At 40.1% G+C, this 18,332-nt stretch overlaps 3 protein-coding genes across 5 annotated transcripts; 1 reads left to right on the top strand and 2 right to left on the bottom strand.

Annotated features, from left to right (window-relative positions):
• Positions 1-1,910: 1,910 nt before the first annotated feature.
• LOC122785577 (growth hormone secretagogue receptor type 1-like) lies at positions 1,911-6,758 on the bottom strand. 2 transcript variants are annotated; one of them, XM_044051447.1, is made up of 5 exons: positions 6,427-6,758; positions 5,454-5,629; positions 3,668-4,535; positions 2,983-3,072; positions 1,911-2,532 (listed from the first exon to the last, which is right to left on the bottom strand). In XM_044051447.1, exons 1-5 carry the CDS (start codon positions 6,560-6,562, stop codon positions 2,330-2,332), a joined length of 1,473 nt encoding a protein of 490 aa, XP_043907382.1. In that variant the 5' UTR covers positions 6,563-6,758; the 3' UTR covers positions 1,911-2,329. The 2 variants fall into 2 exon arrangements, with proteins under 2 accessions (XP_043907382.1, XP_043907381.1); XM_044051446.1 differs by having other exon boundaries at positions 1,911-3,072.
• Positions 6,759-7,935: 1,177 nt separating this feature from the next.
• Positions 7,936-11,840, top strand: eci1 (enoyl-CoA delta isomerase 1). The gene is made up of 7 exons (XM_044051712.1): positions 7,936-8,037; positions 8,858-8,983; positions 9,065-9,192; positions 9,290-9,436; positions 9,838-9,959; positions 10,040-10,218; positions 10,615-11,840. Exons 1-7 carry the CDS (start codon positions 7,995-7,997, stop codon positions 10,779-10,781), a joined length of 912 nt encoding a protein of 303 aa, XP_043907647.1. The 5' UTR covers positions 7,936-7,994; the 3' UTR covers positions 10,782-11,840.
• On the bottom strand, positions 11,836-17,559 carry dnase1 (deoxyribonuclease I). 2 transcript variants are annotated; one of them, XM_044051713.1, is made up of 9 exons: positions 17,429-17,559; positions 15,946-16,084; positions 15,758-15,858; positions 15,587-15,673; positions 14,600-14,715; positions 13,798-13,910; positions 13,531-13,685; positions 13,361-13,454; positions 11,836-11,968 (listed from the first exon to the last, which is right to left on the bottom strand). In XM_044051713.1, the coding sequence occupies exons 2-9, from the start codon at positions 16,081-16,083 to the stop codon at positions 11,921-11,923; spliced, it is 852 nt and encodes a 283-aa protein (XP_043907648.1). In that variant the 5' UTR covers position 16,084; positions 17,429-17,559; the 3' UTR covers positions 11,836-11,920. The 2 variants fall into 2 exon arrangements, with proteins under 2 accessions (XP_043907648.1, XP_043907649.1); XM_044051714.1 differs by having other exon boundaries at positions 15,770-15,858.
• Between the last annotated feature and the right edge of the window lie 773 nt (positions 17,560-18,332).

The following is an 18,332-nucleotide window of genomic DNA, read 5'->3' as shown; positions in this document are numbered from 1 at the left end:
CTTCCCTGAAGAATGCATGTGGAGGATTTGGTGACATCTAGGGGTGAATAATACCTTTTATTTCCCTCTCATTTGATTTGTATGAGTGATTTGAAATCATTCACTCACTGTTGAGTTTGAAGGAGAGACTGATGTAAAAGACCTTCATTGTGTTGTGCATGTTCTTCATCCAACCCTGTTTTGCATCCAACCCTGGTCAGAAAAACCCTGTTAATCACCTTTTGTGGTTGAAATCTTTCAGATCATTTTTGTATGATTATGGTTTTATACAGAGCCAAAAGTCCATGAATTATTCAGGCATTAAAGATTATCCCCAATGAAGGTTTTTAGCTCTGTTTATTTGCTTTTTTCCCCCCGTTCATTAATGTTTTGTCATTTTTCTGGAAGAATAAAATGCTGTAATACTCCAACATACAGTAATATGTAGTCGTAGTATAGTCCAGTGTTCTGCATCAGCCGTCCAAGAGCAGCTTTTAACATAAAGCATTGCTACATTTGATATAAACACGTGGTGAAAAAAGCCTGAAGCCAAATAAATAAATGGAACAAATAGAACACGCATGACATGTGCATCGTGCAGTGTGTGCAGTAACAACAGTAATACAACTACAATACGAGCCGTACTGTCAGTCAATCAAAATGTGACACTGTAAGTGGAGGATAGATTTACAATTGCACTCTAAACAGAGCAGATATAGATATATTTTTTTATTTTAAACATTCACTTTGACATCAATGATTTACAAGTCTTTTTTAGAATTAAAAAAAAATCAACGCCACCAATGTAAAAAAAGAAAAACGCTTGATCTTGACTGATTTCAGAAATGATCTCAGCTCAGAAATGGCTTGGATTAACAACAACAAATCAAATTGTGTCACAGCCCGAGGCCAGTCACCTTCGGGGAAATCTGCTCTCAAGTGTTTCCTGTTGACAGACAGAGACGCGAACATGGGTGAAAATATAACCTCGACTTCAGAGAGGTGAACCTCAGCTATATCAGTATCTGACATGGCAGTACCTGTAATGCAATATTTGTTATATCGAAACACATCAGCCGGTATGAAACGCCATGAATCAAAGCGATATCCCTGTGTCTGGCGGGCGTGTGCACAAAGACGTGTGTTTATAAATAAAAGCTGTGTGTTTATAAATACACATACATTCATACATACATCAATATGTTTGTACATATGGCTGAGCTTCCTCTTTTTTACGGATCACGTGGTAACACGGAGATTTAAGTAAGTCACCGTAATTAAAAACGTCCTAATAAACTGCTACATAACTCAGTTATTTTAAATTACAAGGTTAAAAATAAAAGTTAACCTTCCGTTAAAGGCACCTTTAACTGCTGTTAGAGGTGCAGTGTGTAACATTTATGAGGTAGGCGTTGAATAAACAACTCGTAAGTTTGTTTGTACATGTACATGTGTAAATGATTTGGTTTTCTTAGGCTAAGAATACACTTTTTCATATTAACTTTAAGCAAGGGTCTTGCTTTACGGAGGACACCAATGAGCGCCGCCGTGTTTCTACAAACCAGTTAGCGGCGGTGTCAAACTCAATTACACAGGGGGCCGAAATGAAAAACTGTGTCCAAGTCGAGGGCCACATGAGGTCAAGCAACAAAAAGTTCAGTACACATGATTTTCCATTGTACATGTCCATCTGTCTTGCCATTTTTATCAATAATCTGTCGATTATTTTCTCGATTAATCGAGTATGATGTACCCAAATGTCTTGTTTTTGCCCACAAACCAACATGATTCACTTTTAATGATTTCTTTGTGATGTGGAGCAAAGAAACCAGAAAATATTCACATTTAAAAAGCTGGAAAAAAAACAGAAATCTTGTTTTAATCATGAAAAAAAGCTTCAAACCGATTAATCGGAAATAGTTATCTCGTGGGCCAAATACAACTGCATGGTTTGGAAAGCAAGCACAGTGAAAGTTACCTTTGTTTGAAAACACAGCGCAGGACCACGAGAAAACCTCTGATATTTGATGTTGAACTGCAGTGTTGGTTCAGTAACATCATATCAAGTAGTGACTACATTCCTGTTGGTACGGTGGTAACATTTGCTTTTTAATTCAATCACATAACTTTTCCTCATGTGTTATTAATCACCAGAACCAGTCAGACCAGTCAATGAATAATGAAGTTAGTATTTAAAAAAGGCTAATAAACAACAGTCCTCAGCAGTCTTCACTGCATTTTCTTGGTAATTCTGTGGTCACAGTCTTTGCAGTATCATGTACAAAATTCTACAACGTGTTTGAATGCCACTTTTTTTGCATGCTGTGTGTCGACATCTGCGCATTCACCCTCACAAAGCGGTCGTCGAGGTTTGTGCGTCGAGTGTTTTGCGTATTCGGTGGGACTGCGCGTGACAGTGTGTGTGTATGAGACTGTGCACGGCGTGTCTATATCTGGCGGACATCAGGTTGTAGAGTAGAGGGTTGACGGCGGCACTGAGGTAGTAGAGGACTGAGGACACCAGATTGAAATACTGAGACAGATAGTATAAAAAATACAATTGTGTGTCGTCGTGTGTGTTATTGTGTGGGTCGGTGTCGTTCTGTGAGTTGACGCACCCTTTTTGCGCGTCATGTATCGTAGTGTTTGTGCCGTTGTGCAGTTGACAGTTTGCATGTGTGTGTGTTTCCATGTCAGGGTCTGAGTGATGTGCACTCGCTGCGTTTTTGTGGTGCACTCTGGTGTGTGATATAACTAGTGAATGTAAGTGTTCCCGTGCGCTCATGTTGTCAGTGTGCGCTTCGGTGTCCGCGTCTACATCGGTGTGCGCGTCGACTTTGACTCCGGGCCTGTCACACGATACGTGACCTTTCTCTGCGTGAGCGTGTGTGGTCATTTGTCCAGTCTGGGAGAGACTCCGCGGGTGTGTGTCTGAGCTTGCGCGACTATCAGGAAGTGTGTTCACGTCTGATTGTGAGTTTGTGTCCATGTAAGTTTCCTGTCTTTCGGTGCCACTGCCCAGAGAAAGAGAGAATATGGTCCGACCAACATGGAAGGGCAGCCAGCACAGGACAAACGCCAAGACAATCACTCCTGAAGGAGGTGAAGAGACACGAGAGGAACATGGGAAGCAGACATTAGAACGAGTAATACATTAGCTACTTTATAATCCGTTGAATCCCTCTTAAACTAAGGCCCCATTCAGACCTGGTATTAACATCTTTCCTCAGTGATCCCATCACAGGAAACTGAGTTGAATAAGAGATCAGAGACATGCACTCGCTCGAGCCGCACATGATCAACTCACTCAGGAAGGAGACAGACAACTGTTTGGTTACTGCTGTAAAGTAGCACAGTAGCACCTCTGCATAAAAACACATGCTTACATATGGAATGATGCAGTCCTTTGTGCCATGAGTTGTACAATAAGTGAGAAATAACTGGGGAAACCAATTCATATGCAGATGGTGTCATTTTTGTATCACCATTAGACTGTTTTAACATTATTATGACAAATTCAAAGACCCGAAGTTGTCTCTTTCAGCTTGTCTAAGCATATGAAAACATTACAAATGAAAATCACTCAAATATGTAACTATATAAAACAAGCAATATGATAAAGCTACCAGAAATGAATACACTATAACATCAGCAGCGTGTGTGTGTGTGTGTGTGTGTGTGCTCTCACCAAGCATTTTAACAGTGTGCCGGTGACTCTGGTCTTTGCGGCTGCTTTGTGGACGGAGCCACAGCGTTCGTCCGATGAGGCCGTAGACCAGTCCCAGGATGCAGAGCGGTACCAGGAAGTACAGGTTGGAGAGAATCATCATGGCTGACAACAGGCCGGATGAGACGGCATAGTGCGTGCAGCGACACTCTCTCATGTCCCACTCTCCTCCCTCAACAACATCCTCCTCCTCCTCCTCCTTTCCTCCTCCCTCGTCTTCTTTCATTTTATTTTGCTGCATTCTGTCATCTTCCATCTTCCCCCCTTCTTCTTCACCTCCTCTTGTATCTACCTGGTTCCCATCTTCCCTTTCTCCTCCATCTCCTTGTTTCCTGTCATCTGTTTCTAGAATTTCCAGCTTTCTCTCCCCTTCTTCTTTGAACAACTTCTCTCTTTCACCCAATCCTATTGTCTCTTTCTCATCCCACTGTATACCCTCCGGTCCTCCACCCATCAATCTCAAGTGTCCATTTCCTCTTTCCCCTCCACCTATTACAAATGCACCCTTTTCTCCTTCCCTGCCTGTCCACCCTGCATCCTCCCTCCATCCTCCAAACGCTACTTCCTCTCCCCCAACTTCCTCCACTCCAACCATGATCAACACTGGTGCTGCGCTAACAGCCGCACCCAGCCAGAGGCAGCCAATGAGAGCCCTGGTTCGGCGCCGCGTCACCAAAGTCTTGGCTGCGATTGGCCAGCAGACGGCCACGTACCTTTCGAGGGAGAGGAAGGTGATGTGGAGAATGGTACAGAAGGTGCAGCACTCAGAGAGGAACATGGTCAGTTTACAGGCAATGTCTCCCAACAGCCAGGGTCTGGGCCTCCAGAGCTGAGAGAGATGGAACAATGATTTTACTTTTTTACTTGATTCTGACACATGGAAACATAAATCAACCAAACAACCAACACATCAACCAACCAACAAACCAATCAACACACCACTCAACCAACGAACCAATCAACACACCAACCAATGAACTAACGTATCAACCAACCAACACACCATCCACCCAACCTACAAACTAACCAACATACCATCCAACCAATGAACACATCACCCAACCAAACACAGCAACCAACCAATCAGCCAACCAACACACCAACTAACAAACCAATAAACCAACCAACAAACCAATCAACTAACTCACCAACACAGCAACATATTATCTAACCAACACAGCAACCAACCCCCTAAGCAACCAACATGCCATCACTCATCCAACCAACCAACACACCAACTAATCAACTAACCAATCAACCAACACACCAACTACCAAACCAACCAACCAACACATCACCCAACCAACCAACCAACCAACCAATACAGCAACTACCAAACCAACCATTCAACACACCATCCAATCAAACAATCAACCAACACACCAACTAACAAACCAACCAATCAGCACACCAACCAACCAACACACCAACTAACAAATCAACCAATCAGCACACCAACCAACCAAACAACAACAACTAATCAATCAACCAACCAACCAACACACCAACTAACAAACCATCCAATCAACCAACCAACACACCAACCAATTAACAAACCAATCAACAAACAGACCAACCAACCGACCAACTGTAATTGTATAGCACATTTTGTATACACAAAATATACACGTATATGCCGGAACAGTCTATAGTAAAGTACCCAAGAGTTAAACAGTTCACCAATCTCAATCTCCAGGTCAGCCTTTTTAAATCACCTCAAATTTGAATGCATTATATGTGAGTGTACCTTATACAGATCCAGAGGCAGCAGCAGGAGTATTAACAGATCGCTGACAGCCATGCTGCTCAGGTACAGGTAGGTGGAGCTTCTCATGTGTGGACGCAGCCAAACCACCAGAATTGTGAGTATATTTCCAAGGAGGCCAAAGAGCATCAGTGGAATATAAATCACAGTCACACACACTAGAAAAGAAAAAGAAAAGTCATTTATTTACAATGGAAAAGTGATCATGTTATCTCACTAACAGTGTTGCATGCATTCACGATTAATGGCACAGGTAGCTTGTGAAATTGTTTCCTTACAAGTTTCCTTTCTCTAACACACTTGATTAAAATGATCAGCTCGTCATCAAGCTCTGCGGACACCTGATAACAAACCCTTTATTTGAATCAGGTGTGTAAGAAAAGGGAAAACGTTTTAGTACCTTTACCTTTGTAGCATCAGGCTTGTGTTATACATGTTATACTGTACATGCTACTGTAGCTTATCATGGGATATGCTATCTTGGAAAGCAAATCATGCACAAGTTAGTATCCTTCTCATTTTCTTATTGTTTAATTATCTGTTTAATATCAAATATAAAAGGGGAGTTTTTAAATTGTGTCTATTCTTTCAGATAAAACTAGTTTTTTTGTTTGTTTTTGTTGAGGTCTTGTGTGTAATTATTTTTGTGATTTGGTTCATGATCACCGGCTTTCAGCAGTGCTGTCACTAAATACACCAGACTGCTCTGTTAAATATTGAGATTTTAGACATTTCCTTGCTAAATGTTGGAGATTAACACAAGTTTTTCGTATTGTTAATTCTTTTTAACTGATCTACAGATCTGCATTGTTCGGCATTGTTTGTTGTAAGCTACTGGAAACGCAAATTAACCGTGCCGTGCCAAGGCGAGCACACAAATGGAAAAGCGCCTTTAGGTTCTATACAATTTTTAATCATCATGCACGAGTATTGTAGTCTTTGAGGTTTTATCTACCTAGCTCAATCAATCCAAACATAGGTTCCTCCCACTGGCAGTCCTGGTTGGAGCAGTGTTCTGGGAAGCCTGATGAGAGGCCACAGTTTTTATCTTCACAGCCACGGCCCATGTCTGCCAACTCCACAAGATCCATGGTGGCACAGGGTGGGGCTGGACATGGAAAGCATGAGGCAGTAGAAAGCGGCGGGGGAGAGGTGTGTGTGTGTGTCCTGGGTTACGGGGAGCAGAGGTGACGCACACGGATGGATTTCCTATGAAGCTCGATCACAGTTAACACTGACGGGGACGGTCAGCGTGGACCGGTGCTGTCTAGTCATGAACACAAGAAAACAGCACTTGAGAACAGGTGAATACATGAAATACATGCTGAACCAAACACATAAACACACAGAGGGACTGATCTTTGAGAGAGTTCAATCACATCTGACCACTCTGCTCTTCTTACTGTCAGTAGAAATGGACATATTCACTGTCAACACAGCTAAGTTCATTTAAACGGCCACTTCACCCCAAAAATATACAGGTTTTTTTTACTAATTTCCAGAGATAAATGTGTTATTTCATCATCAGTAAGTAGATCTGAGACACATGTCTTATTCCCACAACAACAGATATTTTTTTTATTTTTATAAAAATAAATAAAATTTACAAAATGTCGACGTCAAAGTCACGTCCTTCAAAGAAACTAAAAGCCCTACACTGCCCCACACCTACTTACTGTGTTATGGTCAAGTTTTATGAGTAAAAGATCTGAAAACACAGCAGCATCACAGTGATTTTAAGTTTATTCTTCATTTGGGAAAAAAAGTGGGAGGGAAAATGGATGAAACCAACCCTTTAAACATTTATATCATTTTTATGTCACTGACACCATCACTTCTATGTAAAAAGGTAGCAATTTAAAAAGGGAATTTAACATTTTAGGAATTAAAACAACAAAATAATTAGATTATACAAAACATGCATGTGCACGCAGAGAGAAAGAAAATTCATGCTCTTCAAGACTAGAAGATAAAATCATACACTTACTGATTCAGCGGAGCTTCAGTGACGAGTGAAGATCTCTGTTTCATAGAAACACTTGCTTTGACTTACTGCGTGTAGCTGTCTCTCTCTCTCTCTCTCTCTCTCTCTCTCTGTCTGTCTGTCTCTCTCACACACACTCGCTCTCCCTCTCTCACAGGGTGCTAGATATTAAAAAGGCATATTACAAAAAACTGTGTGTATCTTATGTCATCTAATTATTTTGTTGCTATATATATATGAATTAATTGCTCCAAGCCAGATTTACTGAAAACATTTTGTATATTTATACATGTATATATATGTGTATTTATATATATATATATATACATATATATATATAAATGTATATATGTATATATGTACATGTATACTGTACTACCTTTGCCAACTGCCACAAAAAAAACTCAAAACAGAAAGCTAAGAAGAAAACTAACCAACAGTAGGGGGCGGTAATACGCTGTTATTGCGTCCAGCCTCAGCCCGAAAGCCCCACGAAGAAGAACTCGCAGACGCGGTCGGAAGCTAAACAGCTGTCCAAGATGTCCCTGAGAGCTGCGCTGAGAAACAAACACGCGGTGACAGGTACGTCTCGTGCGTGTAGGAGCGTCCGCATAGGAAGATAAAGTCGTGCGCACAGATTCTCCGTGTGTTTTGAAAAGTTACTGTGCCAGCTCAGTGTGACGTCACAGCTGCGGAGCTAGCAGTGCTAACGGTGCTAGCTGCACAAACTGGACCAAAGGTCGCCTGGAAAACGCTGCAGGGTCCTTATGTGACCGTGTGCGGTCATAGCTGACATGATATGTGGAGTAAACGCCTAATATTTAGACATTTTGCTGTATTATCTTGCACTAGTCATTGTTTTTATTATGTTTTTTAAAACTTTATGAAGACCTCATAATCTCTGCATAAATAAACAGGGCACACCCCCTACTAATATCTATGCATGTGTCAAATAAATTAGTTTTAAAAGAATTTTAAGCCTCAAAATGTTTATTTTTCATAGAAACCAGTGAGAGCTGAAACATTTACTCAATTATTCATGAATTTCTAAATTAACTAACCCTAGAAACCAGAAAATATTCCCATTTAAGATGCTGATCCCTAACCCTAAGTAGCCCATTAAATAATAAATTGATTATTAAATAAGCAATTACTAACGGATTCATTGTTGCAGCTTCAATCTATTCTGGTAAATAAAATGTGTTAAATGTCGCTGGAGACATCTGATACTGAACACTTGTCTCGTCCTCATCATTGTTTTAGTTAATTTTAGGGATTGTTTTCTGATTATGACAGCATTTATCACCGAATGCTGAATGATCAGAGAGATTTCTTTTTAAAGTGGATGCTTGCAGATTTCTTCACAGACACTGTGTGTGTGTGTGTGTGTGTGTGCGCGCAGGTCTATTCTCTCAGTTGTCCTCCTGCAGCAGTCATGTCAGAGTGCGTGGGTCTCCTGTCCTCGTCACGCAGCAGAGGAAAAGCTCCACCACACCCAGGATCAAAGTGGAGTTTAACCAAAGCACTGGTAAAGCTAATCCTACACACACATGCATATATTGATTATCACAGAACGATATTCTTATCTAATTTCTAATTTCTAATACAGGTGTGGCGATAATGCACATGCAGAGTCCTCCTGTCAACAGCCTGAGTTTAGATTTCCTCACTGAATTCTGTATCAGCGTGGAGAAGCTGGAGATGGACAAGAGTTGCCGAGGCCTCATCATCACCTCGGTACGGTGATGTCACCTTGAGTGTGGCAGCAGAGCCTCTTCCAGGAGGTTGTAGGGAAAAATACCAATTCAAGTGTGAATGTGTTGCCTTATTTCAGAGCCAGCCTAAGGTGTTCTCAGCTGGGCTGGACATCATGGAGATGTATGGGAAAAGTCCAGAGCGCTGTGGAGAGTTCTGGAGAGCTGTTCAGGAGATGTGGCTGAAACTCTATGGCTCCAACATGGCCATTATAGCTGCAGTCAATGTAAGTGGAAAACAAAACCCCATGCCAAACTTTGTTCTCTCGTCCTGTATCGCATACAGTAGTGATACCACATCCCCCAACACAACTTTAATTATCTTTGCTATCTTGTCAGTTTTTCATTGTCTCAATATCCTAATGCACGTAAGTGTAACTGGCGAATGGAATTTCTTAAAAGCATCGCATTGTCAATACACCATACTATTATGTTTTCATTTGAAAGCACTGCTTTCAGCAGTCACCTGCATCCACCTCCTAACTAATACGTTTAAAAACGTATTTCACATGACCATTAAGATGCAAGGTGCAACCCAGGAGTATTAAAACAAAAATACACTTTGCAGAATGTATGCATTTTTAAACAAAAACCCAGCTTATAGCTTTCTTTGTCACTCCATTGACAGGGTTCCAGCCCAGCAGGAGGCTGTCTCATTGCCATGACAGCTGACTACAGAATAATGGCAGACAACCCTCGTTACAGCATTGGCCTTAATGAGACTCAGCTCGGCATTGTAGCCCCTTTTTGGTAAGGAATACACGTGACAGCTCCAATTATTGTGGCAGTGATGCTGGTCAAGAGTTGACCGTGACTGCTGCTGCCCGCAGGTTTAAGGACACTATGGTAAATACAGTGGGCCATCGGTGCTCAGAGATGGCACTGCAGATTGGACTACTTTACAACCCTTCAGAGGCCCTCAGGATAGGACTGGTGGACCAGCTGGTACCTGAAGACCAAGTTCTCTCCACAGCCACACAGACTATGACCAAGTGGTTAGCCATTCCAGGTATGTTACACTTTATACAGTACTACAAAACCAGGAAGTGTACGTCATGACATACCAGAGCACATTAAGAATTTATCTCATTACATCATTTTTCACTCTTATAATGGTCATATGTCTTATTAACTACAGCCTTTTTACATAAACACATAGAAAAAGTCTGATGCTATGTGTACCTGCAGTGTCTATAAAAATGTATAATTTGAATGCATATTGAGCCATAACTCAGATTTTGCTCACCATTTTGCATACACAAAGAATTGGGGATACTAATGCTGCACTGAGAATACGCCTGTAAATTCCCCGTGAGAAGGACTTGGTCCTTTTGTAGAATTTGAAGCATCTCACACATCAGAACAGTACTTCAGTGAGTTAACAGCTGATGTGTTCACTCTACAGACCACGCCAGACAACTCACCAAGACCATGATGAGGAAACCGACTATCGACAAGCTGACGTCCAGCAGAGAGACTGACATCCGTCACTTTGTCAGCTTCATCACCAAAGACTCCATTCAGAAGTCGCTGGCCATGTATCTGGAGATGCTGAAGAAGAGAAAAGGCTAGAAGAGAGAGGGCAGCATATACAGTACAGCCTCACATGCACACGGTAGACTGTTGCTAGGGAGACTTAACCACCTCTGCCTTTAGTTCATCAGTTCATCTTCATAACAAAGAAGCATGTGTCCCACACACTTGTGTGATCCTCTCACGCCACATTTAACTTACCTGGTGAAGTGAAGACATTCACGGAATAGATTAGTGCTAATGATAGTATTCTACTGTCTAAATGAAGTAGTAGTATGTTAAAAAAATGAACCTAAGAAATCCCCCCAGTTTAATTTCAAACTCCAGTAACTACGAAGAAGGTAAATCATTTTGTAAATTGAGTGTGTAGCAGTTTGACTTTTTACCGTTGGTGCTGTCAGACTGTGTGTTTCACTTTAATGACAGTAAATGGTTCTCAACTTTTCACTGTTCTGTGTATGTATTTCACTGCAGCACAACAGTTACAACACTACAACACAATAAGGTGTTATAAGTTATGTGTTTTTTTGGAGTGGGACGGTTCCTCTTAAGCATATGTTCAGCATCCTATTTTGCAGTTAAACAGCCTTCATTTGAATAAAGTAACACAGATTTAACATTCAAGGCAGGCAGTAATAGACCAGCAACTCCTGTGTCCTGCAAGCTAAAAATGCAGGTTTCTTCATAGACTTTGGTTTACAAAGTGACACAAAGTCCAGTTTCCTGTCAGAAAAAGCTTAACATCTGAACTATATCTGAAGAATAATCCAATCTTCTTCAGTCTGTGGCTGCTTCTCGTGTCGTAGATGCTGAATTTGTGTAAGCAGCTCATACCAGCCCACTTCAAAGTGTCACATTTAAGCTGTGCGTTAATAGTCATTGTTTGGGGAGGGTCTTTAAACAATTATTCTTTGTGTGTCTTCATTGTTTAAAGTGCCTGACTTTTCTGTACCTTTTTAAAATCCTTGTCAAGAAGCCTTTGACATCTCTACACTTGTTTTTTTCTACACTTTTTTCAGCCCGTCTGCTTGTCGTGAATACGTTAATCTGGTCGATGGGTTCAATGCTGTGATTAAAAACTTCTGTCCGATCATTTCATTCACGTTATTTTAATCACACTTTTTGTCCAAAAAGCAAGATTTGTTTGTTTTGTAGTTGGTCAGACCGCAGCAGTCCTGTCAAAGCAGCCTCACCTCCACGGGGAAATGGTCACTGACAGCCAGTGCCTGAGTGTGCGAGAGAAAACGTGTGTCAAACAATTTGTCGTTCTAGTTTTACACAATTAAACAGTTACTTATGTAGCAAGACAATCAACAGGCAAAGTGCACAGATACCGTCTTACCAGAACATGACTTTGGTAGAAGTTCAAGTCACTTTTTATAATGTTACTCAAGTAAAAGTCTTAAAGTATATGACATTTACTGCACTAAAACGTGCTTAGTTTTCGTCCTTGTAAATTCATTTGATATAAAATCCTTTTGGGTTCATATGAAGTGTATTTATTTGTTCTCTGCCAGCAATTTTGAAAGGTTCTATTTGAGACACAATACTTTTACTTACTACCTTTTTAAATCTTGCACCTACAAATACTCCGTAATGCAAAAAACTAAACACTAAAATGAAGCAAACTTGCTCTAAAAACAAATGAAAATGTAACTCATTTTAAAAACAAAATAAAAACTAATGACAAATCCCAAACTTTTCTAACCTTGCATTATCACTTTTGTTTTATTTTTATTCTACCATGCGTTTTAATTGCAATATTTTTGAATATGTTTTTAAAGAAGGAAAAAATGCCTCTCATAAAGTTATAATATTCTACTGATATTCTTTTTATAATTCTGAATTAAAAATAAAACATTTTGGTTTTACTAACAATCTACTGAAAACTGATCTGGTTAAAAAAAAAGTATCTCAAACTGTCAACAACAGTCAACAGTGGATCTAAACTGGGCCGAGGGCGCCCTCTGCTGGCAGAGGAGAAGATTACACCTCATGTTCCCCCATTTTCTAATTATTATGAGGGTTTTTTTGATTTATGGCTAAAAGTCCACAAAGCGATATGAGCCTCACATTATAGAATAATATGTGTGACAATAGTTCACAGAATTTCAAAATAAAAGTGATTATAAATAAGAAATAAAAGTCTGTTGTGGAACCTCCAATAAACCTGCAGCTGACGTACATTTTGAGTTTGATAATCGCTATAAAAGTTATTCCCAAAATCGTGAAGAAACTGAAATGTTTTGTATTTTCTGCCACCTCCAGGAGGCGCTGTTTTCAGTATTTTAAATTGATTATACACTTACATACATTAGGGCAGAATATTCCATTTTGGCGATAAAAAAAACAACCCTCCTAATTGGACCTTTAAATGAACACTTCAGAATAAAAGTACAAAGTTAGTGATCGCAGCTGTTTTAATGCTAAGCTAAGAGGCTTCTTACAGCAGCTTCATATTTACAGTATATGAAGCTGCGGCAATACAGAGCTATACTTTATAGTAAATGTGTTTGCCAGATATGAATTGGTATATACCCAAAATATTTTTGCACTATTCACTGTTGTCAAGATGATTAAAATTGGAGTTTTTTCGTGGTTTATTTTTTTAATTTTACCAGATTGTAGCTGAGATTCAGGTCCATCATGTAGTCGTATACGTCAGCACTGCTTGGTTCTACTCCCCTCATCATGTCACTGGTGGCCACAATCCTGCAAACGCACAATTGAAGGTGTGTGAAGATTGGGTCTGTTGTGTGTGTGTGTGTGTGTGTGTGTGTGCACATACCTGTCATAAGGACAGTTGGTGTGTGACACTGTGGTGTCAGCCTCGTTGGTGATCAGCCAGTGGAAACTCTTGTCAGTGAAAAGACGAATCTTCTGCCAGTCGGAGCCTGATACATAATTGCACCCTGTGTTGAAGTCACCCAGCAGAATGATGTCCTGTGGGGGGGATGGGGGGGGGTGGGTGGGGGACAGAGGGGATTCACATTCATTTGACAGACAAATGTCCACTAAATCACTGATTCTGCGTCGACTTGAACAGAACATTCACATTTGTGTTCCAGCGAGAGCGGACGTCGTCCACCACGTCATAGAGAGCATCCGTTTCCTCCAGTGCAAAGTCTGGGGAGGTGTGCTGAGGGATCAGGGCAAAGTTCCTCACAGCTGCAGATCAGGGAGGAGAGAGAGGAGAGAGGAGAGAGGGATGTTAGAAGGAGCAACATAGAGGAGTGGATTTGGCAGGTTTCAGAGATTGGGTTTATTCCATTAGATATGATGGAGTGCACTGTGGGCCAGGCTGTACCCATGGACTGTGCATTTTGTGAGGAACTGATCTTATTTATCCCTTGATTTATAACACCAGTTAACATTTTCTGAATCATTAGGTTCAGCTGTTTTACAATAGAACACAAAGTTGTAAGTTATGTTCCCATTAAAAGAAAGAACAGATGATAAACTGCAGCACATGAGTGGACACCAGTGTGATTGTTTGAGGTCTCTGGAGTTTCAAAAACTAACAAATGTTGAGTCTTCAAAATTTGTTTTGCAACTGGAAAACAATGTCTTTATAGTCAGTAAATGGGTTCTATGGGTGAACACTGTCAGCAGGGACTCAGCTTTGTTTTGAACTATTTCTTCTTCACAAAGTTCACAACTCTTGTTGCTATGCATTGTTTTGGCCTCAATTTATAACGTGATGAACTGCTTTGACTAGTTCACTGCTTCTCAGTGCACACAGTATAAGGACAACAACTGAGTCAAAGATGAATTGTGGTGAGGCCGCGACCATTGTGGAAAAACTCTGTGCGTGTCACTTGTTACCAGTGTGATTGACAGCTTGTGTTGTTTGTTACCAGTGCGATTGGAGGAGAACATGACGACAAAAGGCTCTCTGATGAAGGTGTCCGTGCCACAGGGTTCACAGCCGTCGTCATAGGTGTAGCTGTTAGTCACAGACACCGTGTCCTCTCTGGAAAATAAAGATATTTATCACTTTTGTTGTTTTTCTGTGCACAAAAAAAACATACAAATAATGTAAAAAAAAATCAAAAGACATCGCTACTGATAACTGAGTAGATTTTTTGTGTACTTGTACTTTTTAAAGTAATTTTTCTTAATACTGTACTTCGCTACGTTTTAAATAAAAAAAATTAATAAAATTAAAAAAAAACGTTGACCTGAATTAAAAAATAAATAAATAAATAAAACAAATTCACGCACCGGAAACTTTGGCAGTGAATGATGAGGACAGGTGAATATGATGAGGACAGGTGAATGATAAGGGCAGGTGAATGATGAGGACAGGTGAATGATGAGGACAGGTGAATGATGAGGACAGGTGAATATGACGAGGAAAGGTGAACGATGAGGACAGGTGAATATCTTGAGGACAGGTGAACGATGGGGACAGGTGAATGATGGGGACATCATTAACCTCGTTAATTAAGGTCCCTGGTTGAGTGAGAAAGCATTTGTGACCTTTGAACGACACATTATGTGTTTACATATTTTATTTTGTCAGCACTTTAATTTGTAAGGGTTAATTAGAAACAATTAATGTGAGATTTCCCTTGTCCTTTTTGCACAACACAAGAAGTCCAACCTTGTTAAAAAAGTAACTAAGTAACTTTTACTCTGACAAGATACATTTTTACTTTAACTTGACCAGTACTTTTACTTGTAAATACAATTTTTATCAAAATAATGGTACTTTTACCGGAGTTTACTCATATTTCAGTGCTCTTTCCACCTCTGCCGCATGACTCTCTCTAAGTATAGGCTCCTCTATAATGCCAGTCCTCACAGTATCACACACACATCATGCTTTTGCTTCTGTTTACCTGTAGAGGAAAAGATACCGCTCTTTATAGGAGCTCCGGCCCAGAGGTTCACTCACTATGTGGCTGTACCTGACCCGAGGAGAACCTCTGGGAAACACAGAAAAAAGAAAAAAAAGCATCATATCATGATGTGTATTTACATGTGTGCACTAATATATATATATTATGTACATGTATGCTAACTTGTTGACATGCTCCATGAGTTTTTTGGTCGCTGACAGATCGTTGTCTCTGACCTCCTGGATCAAGATGATGTCATAGCGATGGACAATCTGTGAAACATGGAATGATTATGAGTACGATGAGATGCAGTGACCATGGAAAGAACGGGGGATGTTATTTAAAAAGGTTTTTCCGACCGTGCTGATGAGGTTCATGAGAGTGGTGTTGGACGCTTTCTTGTCTCCATATGACTTGATGTTGAAGGCTCCCAGCAGCAGAGAGGTGGACACATGCAGCAGCGTCACAAAGAGACACAAACTGCACAGTAAACGCATCCTGAGAGGACACAGATGTCACACATGTAGCCAGTATTGTAATATAACAGAGTACTAATACTTTGTTACTGTACTTAAGTACAAAATTCACACATCTGTACTTTACTTTGTTATTTATATTTATTGTAACTTTTACTTTTACTCCACTACATTTCCTCTAACTGTCTTTGTTACTCGTTACTACCAAATAAAATCAGAAGAAGAAGAGTTGGTATTTATTTATTGTATTTATTTATGTAGCTTTTCTAGTCTTGATGAGCTGCTTTACACTACAGTTTTGCTATTCATCCATTCACACCTCTTTCATATTCATCCACACACTGCGCCATGGGTTTAAGTGTCTTGCTCAAGGACGTATAGACTAGCAGAGTCAGGAATTTAACCCACAACCTTCCAGTTGAAAGACAACTCACCCTACAACTGAGTTACCTATAGTTCAATCATTGCTCCTCACATTTTAATACTTTTACTTATACTTCTAAAAGTACATTTTGTATCAGTAAAAGTACTAAAAGTACAATAAATGTCAAATACTTTAAGACTTTTACTTGAGCAAGGTTATAAAAAGTGACTTCTACTGTATGTAGCACAAAAAAAAAACATTACAACAATTTAACAATTGTTGTTACAGAAATACTCACTTCATAGTTATACGTATAATTGAGCAATATACTTGGATTGTTAGTGATTAAACCAGTGTTTTAGTTTAATTAAACATTGACCAAGCAAAGATACAGAACAGAACCAAATTGACATGGAAGCAGAAACATCGAAAGCTACTTAATCTAATCAACTTGACCAATTTCAAGCTTCATCTCATCACTTTTATAGACAATAAAAACATTATATATTCCCGACCGCTTAATACTCCACATGAGGGTTGCGGGTTGCTGGTGCCAATCCAGGCTGACATAGATGGCAAAAGGCGGCGTCCATTGCACACACTCACACTTATGGAGTGAATTGTCCAATTAACCTCTAACTAATAAACCCTTGCACACACACAGGGAGAACATGCACACAGAAAGGCCTGGACACAAACCAGCAACCTTCTTTCTGTGAGGCAACAGTGGAAGCCACGTGCCCCACTGTATGTCTAATGTTTAACTATTGTTTTGACTCAGACTGTCTTCTCCGTCTCCACTTAACATGGCGGAATCACTGCGGCAACTGCTGAAGCGACTCTGTGCTAGATTCAGTGTTGTCAGGTGACACTGGCTGCTCACAATAACCGCTGTTAGAGTTGAGTGAACTCTTATCGTCTCAGCGTATTTCAGTTCAAAAGACGTCATCTTAGAGTAACTCAAATGTATAAGTTGCAAAAGAGTCAGAGGTGCATAGCTACCTGTGTCTGTGAGTCTGTATGAAAGAGGAGCAGGTCTGTTGTGAGCAGAGCACAGAGGCTCACTTTGTATGAATCCAGCACAATTTCTGAGCAGAGTTACTGAGAAGCATCCTGCGAGGTTTTTATTTACCTGTGAGTGCATGTGACACGGGGGAGGAGTGAAGAGGGGAGGCGTGACATGGATGCAGCGCGAGGTTTTTCAGGTATCAGCATGACAGCCGTGTTGACCTTGTTGACCTTGCCGGATTTGTAGACTCATCTTTGCTACTTTGTTAGGTACACCTGCTGAAACAGACATAACAAGTATGACAAATCAGTTATATTATACACTGGTGTTTTGATCAAATACTACATTTAACCTGTGTATATAGCTGTATTTTATTCTTAATTTCTTCATGTGATATTACATTTGTAATGTATTTAGAAATGTATCACATTTCTTAAAAGTATAATAGAAATAAAATATTTTGATTATTGTAAGTTTGTCGTTATACAATACTGGCTTTAAACATTTTAAATAATAATAATAATGATAGTTGTGTACATTAGGAACATCAGCAGTCACGATATGACTAATTAAAGAGGACTTGAGTGTGTAAATGATCAATAGAAGCTATTTTTAACGCAGCGGCAGTGAGAAGCGTGACAGGTGGCAGAAATAGTTGATAAAGAGAGCAGCAGAGTTGGGTTAAGGTCATGTGTTGGAACATCGGCTCTTCTTGATCCTTGTTTGTATGGTTTCTGTGCCATATCGCTGTCTCATCACACAAATCAACACTGACGCTTGTGTATTCAGACTGACTGAAGGATGATGAAGGAAGTGAATGTTCACAATAACAGATGTTTTCCCAAAATTGAAATCAGTCATTCCACAAAATGTCCTTTTTTTGAAAATAAAAAAGAT

This window comes from Solea senegalensis, linkage group LG19 (assembly GCF_019176455.1).
Source record: "Solea senegalensis isolate Sse05_10M linkage group LG19, IFAPA_SoseM_1, whole genome shotgun sequence".
NCBI lineage: Eukaryota > Metazoa > Chordata > Actinopteri > Pleuronectiformes > Soleidae > Solea > Solea senegalensis.
The sequence above is the reverse complement of the archived record's forward strand: the minus strand, read 5'-3'. Positions and strand labels throughout refer to the sequence as shown.

What these genes read in the sequence shown, in the direction of transcription:
- eci1 (XM_044051712.1), top strand. Translation starts at nt 7,995, where the DNA reads ATGTCCCTGAGAGCTGCGCTGAGAAACAAACACGCGGTGACAG. An exon ending in AAACAAACACGCGGTGACAG is followed by an intron (nt 8,038 to 8,857) that starts GTACGTCTCGTG and finishes GTGTGCGCGCAG; the next exon opens with GTCTATTCTCTCAGTTGTCC. An exon ending in GAGGCCTCATCATCACCTCG is followed by an intron (nt 9,193 to 9,289) that starts GTACGGTGATGT and finishes GCCTTATTTCAG; the next exon opens with AGCCAGCCTAAGGTGTTCTC.
- LOC122785577 (XM_044051446.1), bottom strand. Translation starts at nt 6,562, where the DNA reads ATGGATCTTGTGGAGTTGGCAGACATGGGCCGTGGCTGTGAAGATAAA. An exon ending in GTTTGGATTGATTGAGCTAG is followed by an intron (nt 5,630 to 6,426) that starts GTAGATAAAACC and finishes TTTCTTTTCTAG; the next exon opens with TGTGTGTGACTGTGATTTAT. An exon ending in GCACACTGTTAAAATGCTTG is followed by an intron (nt 3,073 to 3,667) that starts GTGAGAGCACAC and finishes CACCTCCTTCAG; the next exon opens with GAGTGATTGTCTTGGCGTTT.
- dnase1 (XM_044051713.1), bottom strand. Translation starts at nt 16,083, where the DNA reads ATGCGTTTACTGTGCAGTTTGTGTCTCTTTGTGACGCTGCTGCATGTG. An exon ending in TCATGAACCTCATCAGCACG is followed by an intron (nt 15,859 to 15,945) that starts GTCGGAAAAACC and finishes CATGTTTCACAG; the next exon opens with ATTGTCCATCGCTATGACAT. An exon ending in GTCAACAAGTTAGCATACAT is followed by an intron (nt 15,674 to 15,757) that starts GTACATAATATA and finishes TGTGTTTCCCAG; the next exon opens with AGGTTCTCCTCGGGTCAGGT.